This window comes from Orycteropus afer, unplaced genomic scaffold, assembly GCF_000298275.1.
Source record: "Orycteropus afer afer isolate SDZICR_OR568_19922 unplaced genomic scaffold, OryAfe1.0 scaffold00266, whole genome shotgun sequence".
NCBI lineage: Eukaryota > Metazoa > Chordata > Mammalia > Tubulidentata > Orycteropodidae > Orycteropus > Orycteropus afer.
This window is the reverse complement of record NW_006921853.1, coordinates 3299112-3312755: the sequence shown is the minus strand read 5'-3', so window position 1 is coordinate 3312755 and position 13644 is coordinate 3299112. Positions and strand designations below refer to the sequence as shown.

Genomic DNA, 13644 nt, shown 5'->3' with positions numbered 1-13644 from the left:
TCACCTGATGAAGATCCGACCTAGGCCACTGGTGGCGGGAATTCGCTTTTCCATTCAGTGCAGAGGGAAAACCTAGGAAGAGGTGGTGGCCACGGAAAAGCGAGCCGGAGAAACGCGGTGGGTGGAGGAGTTATGGGTCCCGGCAGCCGCCGTAGGAGAGGCGCCCTGGTTCCCATGGCAATGCCAAGAAGCAGTGGATGGTTTCTGGGTGGCGTCGCCGCCTCGGCCCGCTATACGGACAGCGACGCGGAATTTGTGGACTAACGGCGCCCCAAGGATGCAGGTGATGGGGATGGTTTGACCCGAGGGAGCCCAGGGTGTGGAGACAACGGAGGGGTGTGGCTCGGGCAGGCCTGGAGCGTGCAGGGAGGCTCCGCCCGCGAATCCCTAGACCTGGACGCCCAGGGTCTGGGCCAGGGGCCATCCCTGAGCTCACGTGCCCCAAACGGCAAATGGGAGGAGAGTGGGCTCCGGTTCAGAGCTCCACCCAGCCTCTGAGACCCAGGGTCTTTTTTCCTTGCAGCTTCCGGACTGACGGTTGCTGCCTTGCCCCATGGACGTGAGTCCCGGCCCATTCCTGGTGCGGCCCTTTAGCGCCTTTGCCAGCCTTGGAGCCCCTGGACTGGGGAGGGAGCTCTTTAACCGACGTAGACCCGACGTAGTTCTAAACAAGAGCTGTGAGAGCGAGGTCGAGGCCCTGGGAGGGGAGGGTACCAACCGGTGCAGACAAAACGAGGAGGGATACTTTGCCAGTCAATCAAAGGAGAAGAGCAGTTCCGGGGAGAGAGGGCAGCAGGGGCAGAGGCTTGGAGAGTGAGAGAGGAGGGAGTATTTAGGGAACCGTAGCACTTCAGCCTCGGAAGGAAGGTTGGGCAGTCTACTTCCACAGTGATGCAGCCTCGGAAACCCCAGGAGGGGTCGCTGTGGGTCCGACTCCACCGCAGTGGTTGCGGTTGCGTTTGCGTAGCATGTCAGAGTGTCTGGGAGGCGGCGGGGTGGGGGGGGAGGGAAAGAGGTAGGCGGGGCTAGTTAGAGTTTTGTTATTTAAACACAAAGTTTAGACTGATTCCATAGCAGCCTTTGATGGGTTGTAAGGAACGGAGGAATACCCAAGGACAGTTGGCCCGAAGAGGGTTGCAACTGCAGGTGGAAAGACAGTTCCAAAACCAAACTCATTGCTGTTGAGTTGATTTCCACTCAGCCACACAGTAGAGCTGCCCCAGGGGGTCTCCAAAGCTGTAATCTATATGCAAGCAGGTCGTCACATCTTTCTCCCTCAGACTGGCTGGTGGATTAGAACTGCTGATCTTAATAGGGGCCTGGGATATGGACTGAGGTAGTGGCAATAGAGTTAGACACAAGAGAGTGGAGAGAGATTCTGAAAGGAAAAAAAGCAAGTCGCAGACAAGTCTGGAGTGACCCTGATGGTGCTGGACTAGGGATGACACCGGGAAAAAGGCAGGTGCAGGGGACAAGATGGAGAGTCAGGACACGGTCCTACTGACTCTCTCCCCGCCATCTGGTGCTTGTTCCTCCCCTTCTCCTAGCCACCTTCGTGTACCTCCTGGCATCCCTGTGTTCCTGCAGCCCCTCCCCGCCTCCTTGTCACCCCTTCCTCCTGTGCTCACCCAGGCCTCCTCTAGCCCGTGGAATCCAACCCCGGCTCCAGTCAGCAGCCCTTCCCTGCCGCTCCCCATCCCCGCCATCGTCTTCATCTCCGTGGCCATCTATTTGTTCCTGCTGGGCCTAGTGCTTCTGATTAGGCACTTCCTGTTGGTGAGAGGCCTGGGCGGGCATAAAGGGGGTTTCTGTGGGAAAGAGAGACCCTGTCCCACCGTCCCCAGGCTCTTACCCTGAAACACCTTTGCCATTTAGACATTACATCTGTCCCTTTCCTGGGACCAAAGAATCTCTCCTCTCCATCCCTTGCCAAATCTCCTGCCCCTCTCCCAAAAGCCAAGAGTCTTGGCTGTCCCTACCTGGCTCCTGGCCCAGATCCTGAGTCCTCCCATCTTCTAGGCTCAGGGCTGCTGCCCAGACTGCAGCTCCCCCTGCAGGAAATCAGGTGCCTCCGGGCCCCAAGACTGCTGCTGGACCTGTGCCGAAGCCTGCGACTTCCCTCTGCCTAGCCCAGCCCTCTGCTTGGATGCCTGCTGCCCCCCGCCCAGCGAAGCCGTGAGTGCCATTCCTACCCCTGACCCACTGAGCCTCTGATCGGGGTACTATCTCTATGTTCATTTATTCATTCAACAACACTGATTACTGAGCACCTACTTTAGGCCGGGCACAGTTCTAAGTACTGGGTCAGGAGACAGCTCAAGACAATGTAACACAGCATACTGGGTAACATATGACGATGAAAGAAGGAGACGTGAAGAAAAGAAAGTAGGGTGACAGCTGGAGAAAGGTGGTGTACCTAAAGCGTATGACACAGAATCAGCATTTCTGAAAATGGTTGTTGTCAGGTGCTGTGGCGGTGCCTCCGGCTCAGTGACCCTGTGCACAGCAGAATGAAACCCCACCATGCCCTGCACCAGCCTCTCAACCGTTGGTGTATCTCAGCCCACGGTTGCAGTCACTGCATCTCTCCATCCTGTTGAAGGTCTTTCTCTTTTTTGCAGACCCTCGACTTTACCAAACATGTACCCTTCTCTAGGGACTGGTCCCTTCTGACAACATGACCCAAGTAGGTGAGACAAAGTCTGGCCATTCTCGCTTCCATTCTGGCTGCACTTCTTCCAGGACAGATTTATTCGTTCTTCTGGCAGTCCATGCTACTTGCAGTATTTTTCGCCAACACCACAACTCAAAGGCATCAACTCTTCTTTTCTTCTTCAGTCTTCCTTATTCACTGTCCAGGTTTCATATGCATATAAGGTGATTGAAAATACCATGGCTTGGTAGCTAACAGGAAAAGCAGGGCCCATTACAGAGCTGCTTCTGTTCATTAAGTGAATACTGTGTTCCAAACACTGTGCCAAATGCTTTGTGTTGTTGTTGTTGAGTTGTTATGTGCCATTAACTCGGACCTGACTCACAGCAACCCCTCCTTGGGTTTCCGAGGCAGTTGTTGTTGTTGTTGTTATTTGCCGTCGAGTCGGCCCCGACTCATAGCGACCCCTCCTTGGGTTTCCGAGGCAGTTGTTGTTGTTGTTGTTATTTGCCGTCGAGTCGGCCCCGACTCATAGCGACCCCTCCTTGGGTTTCCGAGGCAGTATCACTAGGAAAGTAGATTGACCAACCTTCCTTCCAAGGAGTAGCTGGTGGGTTTGAACCGCCAGCCTTTGGTTAGCAGTCAAGTGCCTTAGGCACTGCGCCACCAGAGCTCCCAAACTCTTCATAGACATCATCATTTCCCCAACAACCCTGAGAGCTGGGTATTTTAAATAACCTATCTTTATTTCTTTTCTGATTATAAAAAGGCATTGTTTACAAAGTATGCATGATAGAAATACAAAGAAAGTGCAAATCACTTTATAAACTGTCTGCTATAAACTTTATAAGGCTATTTGGTCTGACTGACCCTGGGTAACAGCAGTAGCGTTTCTGTGGCCATAATCTTTACTGAAGCAGATTGTCCCTCCTTTGCTGAGGATTAAACTGGCCTAGAGAATTCATGTACTTCTCCAGTGTTACACAGTGAAGCCTTACTTGGCAAACTGCTCCATAGCGTTCATCGGAATGGAATCTTCTGGGATAAGCCTGGCTCGCAGCAGAGAGGCCATTTTTGCATTTGTGGGTGTAGAGATCTTCACTGTCATGAACCACCTTCCTAGGTAGTGATTATTTTGGGCTCAGAGATTTAGATAGCAAAGCTCATACCCTCTGGAGCAGTGACCTTGAAGGCCCAGGACAGAAGAGTGAAGTGCAAAGACAAAGCCCCAGCAGGTTCATAACCTGGGCCAACTGGAGTTGGTGCAACTCCCGGGAGATGCTTTGAGTTTCCAAAGAAATTATGGGGCAAGGAGCTTTCCTCTTTCAGATAGCCTCCTTTTGCTTTCTCAGGCATAGCTGGGAGCTGGGGCTCAAGGGGAAATGGAAAAGACCCTGGGTCCCTAAAAACTTGTATCTTAGAGGAAATCCTCAATCAGAAAATGGTCTCTGGCGCCCTGCCCTGGAGGGACTCCCTTCTCCTTCTGCCCACAGGAAGTGAACAGTCAGAGTCCAACTCCTCCTTGTTGGGTGTGAGGGTGAGTGGCCCCGCCCACCTTCCTCTGCAGAGCTGAAGGCCTCAGGGCCTGATCCTTGTTTGACTTCTGCTAGAGCCAAGATGAAAATCTAGAACAATGGAGGCTGGGACACGGTCATTCTCAGTCTTCACCTGCCTTTCCATAAAGTACATTTAAAGTTCTCTGTTCCTCAGTTTCCTTATAGTGATAACCACAGACTTACAGAATTGTTTCAGGGCTGAAAAAGCTCTGGCCCATTGTCCAGGTGTAGAAACTGAGGCTTACAGAGGCTTGATGACTCCCTGAGGTGGTGCAGCCAGGCCATCAGGGCACAAACACAGATTTCTCTCGCTCTCCTTTCGCAGCATGTTGAGAAGATCCAGTTCATTTGTTCACTTCTTTACTCCCTTACCAAAGATTCAGGGAGTCCCTGCCGGGGCACCGTGCTGGCAGGGTAGACCAGTCCTCAGCCCTCACGAGGCTCACACTTGGTGAAGGCAGAAAGGGTGACCCCCCAAATTTTACTGTCATTTGAGTGAAAGTTTACAGAGCAAATTCATCTTCCATACAGCAATTCACATACACTTTGTCTCATGGTATTGACTGTAATCTCCCACAATGCCACACCTCTCCTCCCACTTCCTCCCCATAGCCACCTCTTCCCTGTGTCCTTTCGTCCCATGAGGAGTCTGCCCCCCGAGCTGTCTCCCTGTGTATGCACAGCCCTTCTATTCTCCCATGATTGTTCTCTCCAAGGAGTGTATCTACCTAATGTAAATGTTCACCTCATATGCCGGTCTTTTGTTTGGCTGGAAGCCATAGAAGTGCGTTCAGTTCCAGACCTGAAGGGCAGCTAGGGGCCATAGTCTCAGGGGTTCCACCAGACTCTATCAGACCAGCAAAGCAGGTCAGAAAGGGTAATTCTTATAGAATGTGAGGAATGATGTGGTCAGAAGCAGATACGGGGCTTCAAAGGAAATCCAGGCCCCCCACTCGGTAGGTCTGGGATGGGACTACAGTTGGAGTCTCCTCAGGTGCTTCTGAGGAACAGCAGGGTGAAGAATTGCTGAAGGAAAATGGAGCTGTGATAACAAGAACAACTCTTTTATTGGTATTTGTGGACCAGGTGTTCTTAGTTCTTCCACTGATTTCCCTCAGCGACCATATGAAGTGCGTGTTATGTTTGTTTTAGAGGCAACTGAGCTTCAAAAACACAAATTAGCCAAGCTGAGATTCAAACCCAGACCTGACCAACTGCAGGGCCTGAGTTCTAACCCGTAGGATGATGGCTGGCCCTCACAAAACCCCCATGAAGGATTCCCGGACCTGTTAAAATGCAGAGCCTGGAGAAACGAAGGCAGACAGGCTTGTGGAACCCTCGTTTAAGGCACTCAAACAGCAGATTCCTTGCAGCGAAGCCACATGGCTGCTTGCTTTGAGTCAAGAAACCATTAGCCAGTCATTTATGATGAGATCGAAATGCTTCCAGGGGCCAGAGCCAATAGATGAGGGCAGCACAGCTTCTCCCAGCCACCCCGACGCGCACAGAACGACGGTGTGGGCCTCCCGAAACCAGCACAGCCACAATCTCATCCCGACTGTGCCTCCGCAGAGATACTCCGAAGCACAGCCTCATCCCACACAAGGAAGCTGCTGCTCTGCCCCCGCCACCCTGACCCTCCCAGCCTCTGCTGGGAGAAGCCACTCTGATGGGGCCACCAGCCCGGTTGAGACTCTGCTTCTTGTAGATGGCCGATCCCCGTCCCTCACTGGAGCCCCTAGTGATACCTGATCTCTCTAGGCATCTGACACTGTACCCCAAAACCTCAGCCATTCCAAAGGTCATTTCCCTATTCCTGGCTTGCTTGGCCTGGTTTCTGATTGAGCTGTACAGCTGTGCCCAGTATCAGCTCTGCCTCTGGCCTCAAGGAGCCAGCCTTCTGTCACACAGCCATCCTGGGTGTGTCTACGTCCAGCCACTTGGCCTGACACCTGTCCATGCCCAAAGCAGCCACAGATCATCCCTGTCTCAGGGCAGGAGAGGAGTGGGCTGGGTTGGGCCAGTTCTTCCTGTCTCTAAGAACATGCTGTTCTCAGGCCCCAGGAGACCTTCGGTTTCTCCTGGGAACTGAGAAAGCCCTCTTCTTTCTTTGCTCCATCCGTGCATTCAGCAGGTACCCGTAGCTCCTAGACCTGCAGGGCATGAGTCCCCGTGAGAATGAGATGAACTGCCTCCGCCCTCGTAAACCCAGGAAGAAGCTGATGTGCTTGGTCACAGGAGTCTGGGAGTGGGGCTGTAGGGGGATCAAGGGCCATCACAGGACTGGGAGCAGGCAGAGCCGGTCCATCCCAGCTCCATTGCTTAGTCATACTCTTTTGGTCAGGTTGTTTCCCTCTCCGGGCCTTTATTTCCTCTTTGGTAAGAAGACCTACTTCAGGGTTCTGATCATTGAAAGAGAGAGCATTTTTTTTTTTTTTGTAATTGTGCTCTGGGTGCAAATTTACGTAGCAAACTTGTTTAACATTCAACAGTTCATGCACATCTGGTTTTAAGGCCCCCAATTACTGTCCTCAACCATAAGAAACTCTCCAAACACTTTTTAAATTAAAATTTTTTTATATGAAAATGACTGTTTTCAAAAGAAACCGAAAAAGATTGTTGCAGTCATTCGTGAATGCAATCCATGCCTTGCACAGAGGAGAGCTCAAAAATGTTTCTTAACTGGCTGGCTGAGACAATGAAATGAGATCCTGCATTTTGTTCGCATGCCAGAGAAGAATTCTAGAAACCTATTAGGGTGTCTTCTTGGTGGAAAGAAACAGAAAGCTGGAAGGAAAATCTCCATGTCTGTTAACTCTGAATTGCTTGGTGACAGAGGAATCAAGACTGGGCAATCTACTTTCGTGGTGATACCGCCTCGGAAACCCAAGGAGGGGTCACTAGGAGTCGGATACGACTCCATGGCAGTGAGTCTGTTTTTTGCTGCTGTTGTTGAGAGGCCATGAGGATGTACTAAACCATCTTTGAGCTGGACATTCCAAAATTCAAACTCACTGCCATCAGGGTAATCCTGACACATAGTGACCCCCTTCAGGTTTCCGAGGTGGTCAGTTTTTACCGAATGAGATTGCTCAGCCTTCATTGCGTAGAGTAAGCTGGGGGTTTGAACCACCAACCTTCTGGTTAGCCTTCACATGCCTTAGGTACTATGTTACCAGAGCTGGACAATGGGGCACCCAGATTTCAGTGTGGGACCCAAGTCTCTGGCCTTGGGTTTCTTCATTTATAAAATGGGAGGAAGGAGAGAACCTTTATGAATAATTTCTTCCAGTTCCTGCACTTAGTTCAGAACATGGCCTTATTGATTTCTCAACAGCTCAGGGAATTACTGTGTTCTCAAAGCAATGGTACCTTCTGTTCCACTGGGCAAGTACCTGTCTTTTCCCTTGCACGGGGAAATGGCCGTAGGCTCTGGCCACCTCCCTGCTGCCCACCTCCCTCACCCCTCTCTCCTCTCTTAGGGCTGGGTCCCTCGCTGTCCCCACTGCTGCCCACTCTGCGACTGTGCCTGCGCCTGCCAGATTCCCGACTGCCAGAGCCTCAACTGCCTCTGCTTTGAGATCAAGCTCCGATGAGGACCCGGGGTCCCTGTCCTTTGGGGAGCGGCCAGCCCCCAGGGCCCACGGACCCTCCTTCCTAGGGGGCCTCAGGACACTGTTCTCCAGGCCACTGGGACCACAGATGGCCTGGTCACCTCACTGGCCTGTGAAGCAGCAGTGGAGGGCCCGGCTCCCTGCAGGGCAGGACTCAGAGGGCCCTTGGCCAGCTGGGCTGCAGCCCCTTTGGAGCGCCGGAACAGAGAGGGGTTAGTGCCCTTCCTCGCCTCTCCAAGTACACGATAAATGTTTGAAGGTGAGCTCGGGAAACAGTGGCCACCACGGGCAGCATTATGGGAGGAACTTGGACCTGGAGTATCAGGTGGTAGGGGTGCTCCCGCCACATCTGCCCCTGGACTCCAATATTTGGGGGAACAATTGTAGTGCCCGCCTCCTCTAAGAAATAGTCTCCAGACAATCACAACAGCCACCATCAAGGTTTAGAGGCAGGGGAGGAGGGGCTCCTCGTAGGGGCCACCAGGAGGGAGGTGGGGAGAGCCACCCTTCTGAGTGCCCTCACCTGAGATCCCTGCCCAGGGGGGTATTGTCCTTGCCAACCGAGGGCCTCAGTCTGGATCTCCAAGGAAGAAATTTCCTCTGAAGTGCTGGTGAGTGGCCAGAGAGCCCTTCCCCACTCCCCCCCCCCCAAAGGGCAGGTCTTCGGCTTTCTTCCCCCTTCCCCCTCTCCTTGCTCCTACTTTGGGCCCTAAGCTGGCGTGAATGTCAGGGGCGTCAGGTTTCCCTAAATATAGGTCCCTGCCAGCGGATCTGTGGCGGGAAAAGGGCAGGGGTCACCGGAGAAGGTCGGGACGTTGGGGGAGGGAAAAGAGCCGGAGCGGCCTTATAACCCAGCTCCAGCGCAGCCTGGCGCACTCGCTGTCGACCAGGCTCTGCCGGCGCCTCCAGCCTCCTCGCAGGTGGGCCGCCGGCTGGACACAGCTGAGGGTGGGGTTGGGCGGGGGTGGTCTGGATGGGAAGGGGGAGGCCTGGTTGGCGGGAATAGGAAACCTGGCATTATCTGGCAGTACCAGCTCGGGGAAGGATTTTATTTTGGAAAAAGCAGTCAGGTCCAAGGAACACGTTTCAGTCATTAGCCTTGCTCGGGTCGGGCCACAGCCGGGCAGTAGCCGCACGCAATATCCGTAGTTTGTCCGTGGCTGCCGGAGCTCAAGCCTGTCCGCACCGGTGGAGAGCGCGTGCGCGGGCACAGCTGCCCTTCCGGGATCCGGACGCCTGGGGCGGGGTCGCGCGCCACGGCCGACACCTGGCACGGACTTTTTAATGGTTGGATTAGTGACACCCAAGGGGGCGGCCCCGGGCCTTGAGCAGGGAGCCCACGGTTGGACTTCCCTATTCCGTTACAATGTGACACACGCTGCCTAAACGCAGGCTGGAAGTTAGTGCTGCCTGGCCGCTAGGCTGGCCTGGAAGAAGCTGAGCCTTCATCTTTCCTGGTTCTTCCACGCGCTTGCTCCCACCTCTTCCAGTGCCCAAGTCTGGCTGAGTCACGGCGCCCCAGAGCGCGCCAGGCAGGGGGAAGGAGGGAGGGGAGGGCCTTGGCGACCCGCAGGATGTGGCTCAAGTCACGTCCGAGGGGGTTGGGAAGGGATCGTGTTCTCGCCACTTTGGACCCGCCCAGCCCTATCTCTGGGCTTCGCCTTTTGCGGCGGGCCCTGCCAGAGCTCCACGCCAGCAATTGGACACAGGGGCGCCCCCTGTAAAGGAAAAACCCTGGCGGAGGGTGGCGCGGTGTCTTTAAAGGGTTTGGTACCTCCTCCCTACTGCCCGCCCCCGGCACCGCCCACTCGGGAGCTGAAAAGACCGTGTTCCGCTTGGAACGCACAGTAGAATCCGGGTGTTGGTGACGACTGCTGAGTTCGCTCTCGCAGTCCACCCGCCGCCCTCAGCCGCCGCAGACCGCAAGCCCGCCCCTGTCCTGTGCCAGGTGAGCGCCTCTGGCCATGTGCTAGGGTCAGACCTGGGACGGTGGGAACGGGTCCTAGGGACAGTGGCGGGGTGGGCGTCGGTTCGGAGCCCTCCCCCCCAGTGTCTCCTCCACCACACACACACAAACACACACACACACACACTCTCCTCCCAGCCCAGACTCCCCCAGCCCTCCCCAGCCCCTGCTCTGTGGGTTTGCTGCGCAGTGCTGCGGCTTCGCGCGCTGAGTCATGGCGGAGGAGGAAGCGGGACGAGGTGGAGGGCCGTTGCTCTCCTCTCTTGCACGCACCCCAGGTGCAAGAGATTATGGCGCTTTTGCTTCTGCACAGATCCCAAGAAACAGCGAGGGCTGGGGGCCGCCCTATGTGCCCCCTCTGGGCACCCACAAAGAGGGTTCGTTCCCTTCCTGGGAGAAGGGGTTCCCCTGGCGATGAGGGGAAATGCCTGCTTATTCGTTAATACTTTATCCGTCTTTCCTTATCGGGTGACTTTGATTCTGAGTATGGAATGGCTGCAGCCCCGAAAGCAGACTGGTATTTTTCGAGGGAAGGGGTGGGGTGCTTGCCTGCCCTCCACGTTGTTTTTCCAGTATGAGCAGTGAGACCAATGAACCATACCCTTTCCACCGCCTCAGGCCTGGCTGGCTCTGCTGCCCTTGCCTGGGCCTGACTGTCCTTATACTCTTTGGCTAACACCCTTAACACCCCTAAACTGAGGGGGGGGGGCGGAGCTTGACCTTGGAATGTCCTTGAGGCATGGGAGCCTCGGCCAGTCCTGGGAGTTAGGGTGGATTGGAAGAGAACAGGGCCTGAGGCAGTCAGAAGATCCGTCAGAAGATCCGGTTCTAATCTCAGATCTGGCCCTTGTGTTGTGTGGCTTTGAGCACAGACCTTTCCTTCCCCTGGACCCTTTCGGGTGAGGGGGTTGGACCTGCCCTGGGCCTGACCTCTGAATTCTAAAATACTCCGGTTTGGTTTTGCTTCTAGGCAAGGTGACCCCATGGCAAGGTGCAAGCCAGAAGGGTCCAGCTTCTACATGACCCAACTGTCATTGGCTCTGGCCTTTTCCTTTACCCCAGACAGCAGTGCACAACCCCACCCTCAGCTGGGCAACACCCAGCAACAAACAGAGTTAGGAAAGGTACACGAGGCAGGCCTAGTATAGGGAAGCTGGGTATCGGGAGAGCTGGGGACAGGAAGTGGCTCAGGACTAGCCTGATATGGGGCAGAGGGTGTAGGGAACATTTGCCCTGACCTCCAGGCAGGGGCCCCTGCTGGTTGGGAGACTATGGGAAGGCCCAGCTAACCAGTCCTCCCCCATGTCTCTGCTCAGGACCGTGCCACCGCCACCAGCACCATGCCCCACACACACCCAGCACTGACCCCGGAGCAGAAGAAGGAGCTGTCTGACATCGCTCATCGCATCGTGGCTCCGGGCAAAGGCATCCTGGCTGCAGATGAGTCCACCGGTGCGGGCAGGGCTCAGAGCTGGGGAGGAGGGCCCAGGGCCGCAGGTGGCACGCTGATTCTCTCATTCCCATGTGACACTCCTCTCCAGGAAGCATTGCCAAGCGGCTGCAGTCCATTGGTACTGAGAACACCGAGGAGAACCGGCGCTTCTACCGTCAGCTGTTGCTGACCGCCGACGACCGCGTGAACCCTTGCATTGGGGGCGTCATCCTCTTCCATGAGACGCTCTACCAGAAGGCCGATGACGGGCGTCCCTTTCCCCAAGTTATCAAATCCAAGGGCGGTGTCGTGGGCATCAAGGTGAGGGAGCTGAGCCTCAGAATGTGAGATTTGGGACAGATCTGGGGGAAAACAGTCCAGAGTAATAGTGTGGGAGCCAGAACATTGGCTCAGAAACTTGGCAGCTGGGGTGGAGTCTGCCCACATCTTCCAGGAACGCGGAAGAAAAACAGGTTACCTGGTTGGCATTCTTAATCTTCTCGGTTCTAAGAAGGAGGTATTGTCCCTATATTGCAGGTGACAAACCATAGGCTTAGGATTGTCACAGTGTTTCGCCCACAGTTAGTAACCGACAGGCCTACGCCTCCTGACACCCAATTCAGTTGATACCTTCTGTCAGATTACGTCCCCATGTATCCCCCTCCCAGGATCAGATACCGTAACTAAGTGAAAACATTTGTAAACCGTGAGCTGTGACTTGAGAAATCAGCTAAGGTTGGGGCAGATTGGGGCTGCAGAGGGGTAAAGGGTACTAGAGATCACTTCTCCTGTCCCCCCACCCCAACAGGTAGACAAGGGCGTGGTACCCCTGGCAGGGACTAACGGCGAGACCACCACCCAAGGTGAGAACTGTTTGGCCCCCACCCTGCTGACTCAGTCTGCCCAGGTTGGTGCTCATGTTGGGTGCTGAGGGTGAGTGTGAAAGCCTCAGGCCCTCCCCACCATTCTCCAAGCCCTCTGTCTCCTTTTCAGGGCTGGATGGGCTGTCTGAGCGCTGTGCCCAGTACAAGAAGGATGGGGCTGACTTTGCCAAGTGGCGCTGTGTGCTGAAGATTGGGGATCGTACCCCCTCAGCCCTCGCCATCATGGAAAATGCCAATGTCTTGGCCCGTTATGCCAGCATCTGCCAACAGGTGGGCCTGCAGGTCCCCAACAGTCCGCCTCCCACCTTCTTTAGTTCCAGAGTGTCAGCTAGCCTGCCACCCATCTGCCAGGATGCCTGCCTCCCTCCCTCATGGCAGCTGTTCCTGATACTCAACAGGCATAACTGGGCACCAGGCCTGGCCTTGCTGAGGACACTCAAAAAGGCTCTGGGAGGCAGAGGAGCGAAGTGGGGATTGTGAGGGTGGATCTGGAGGAGGCGCCTGTCCCCTGTAATCTGCTGAGGGCTCTGAAGCCATGAGTCCCTGTCGTCATGGAGATAAAATCTTGGCTGGTGGTGGTGCGGGTTAAGAGGCCTCACAGCTGCCCTGTCCCTCACCCACAGAATGGCATTGTGCCCATTGTGGAGCCCGAGATCCTCCCGGATGGGGACCATGACCTGAAGCACTGTCAGTATGTAACTGAGAAGGTAGGTTGGTTGCCTGCCTGCCGGCCTGGGCGGCTGGGCTGAGCACTCTGGGTCTGATCCCTGTACCTCACCCCACCCCACTTTGGTCCCTCCCTGCTCCAGGTGCTGGCTGCTGTCTACAAGGCTCTGAGCGACCACCACATCTACCTGGAAGGCACGTTGCTGAAGCCCAATATGGTAACCCCAGGCCACGCCTGCACACACAAGTATTCTCACGAGGAGATTGCCATGGCAACTGTTACAGCACTGCGCCGCACAGTGCCCCCCGCTGTTACAGGTGAGGCCTGCACCCTCATCTTGGCCACTGGGAGGTAGATGACTCTTAAGCCCATTTGGTCTGATTTCCAGAGCCGCTTCTAGAGGCCCCTACCACGTCATCTGGGTCTCTGGCTGTAGCCCCACTGCTCCGTCTCACTTGTTCTGCAGGGATCACCTTCCTGTCTGGAGGCCAGAGTGAAGAGGAAGCGTCCATCAACCTCAACGCCATCAACAAGTGCCCCCTGCTGAAGCCATGGGCCCTGACCTTCTCCTATGGCCGAGCCCTGCAGGCCTCTGCCCTCAAGACCTGGGGTGGGAAGAAGGAGAACATGAAGGCGGCCCAGGAAGAGTATATCAAGCGAGCCCTGGTAAGGAAGTGGGGCAGGAGGGTGCTGGGCAGGGGGCGGATCTGAGGAGGGCTCTTCTCACTCCAGCTCCTCTCCCCGCTTAGGCCAACAGCCAAGCCTGCCAAGGAAAGTATACCCCAAGCGGTCACGCCGGGGCTGCAGCCAGCGAGTCCCTCTTCATCTCTAACCATGCCTACTAAATGGAGGTGTTCCAAGGCTGCCCCCTC

General features: G+C 55.3%; 2 protein-coding genes across 2 annotated transcripts; both read left to right on the top strand.

Annotated features, from left to right (window-relative positions):
- The first annotated feature begins 553 nt into the window (after positions 1–553).
- On the top strand, positions 554–7805 carry LOC122150952 (keratin-associated protein 10-2). The gene is made up of 4 exons (XM_042782226.1): positions 554–720; positions 1548–1776; positions 2020–2175; positions 7692–7805. Exons 1-4 carry the CDS (start codon positions 554–556, stop codon positions 7803–7805), a joined length of 666 nt encoding a protein of 221 aa, XP_042638160.1.
- A 2967-nt stretch (positions 7806–10772) lies between these two features.
- Positions 10773–13617, top strand: ALDOA (aldolase, fructose-bisphosphate A). Its single transcript, XM_007950200.2, has 9 exons — positions 10773–10913; positions 11106–11241; positions 11331–11542; positions 12030–12084; positions 12215–12375; positions 12729–12812; positions 12915–13089; positions 13239–13438; positions 13522–13617. The coding sequence occupies exons 1-9, from the start codon at positions 10773–10775 to the stop codon at positions 13615–13617; spliced, it is 1260 nt and encodes a 419-aa protein (XP_007948391.1).
- Positions 13618–13644: the final 27 nt, after the last annotated feature.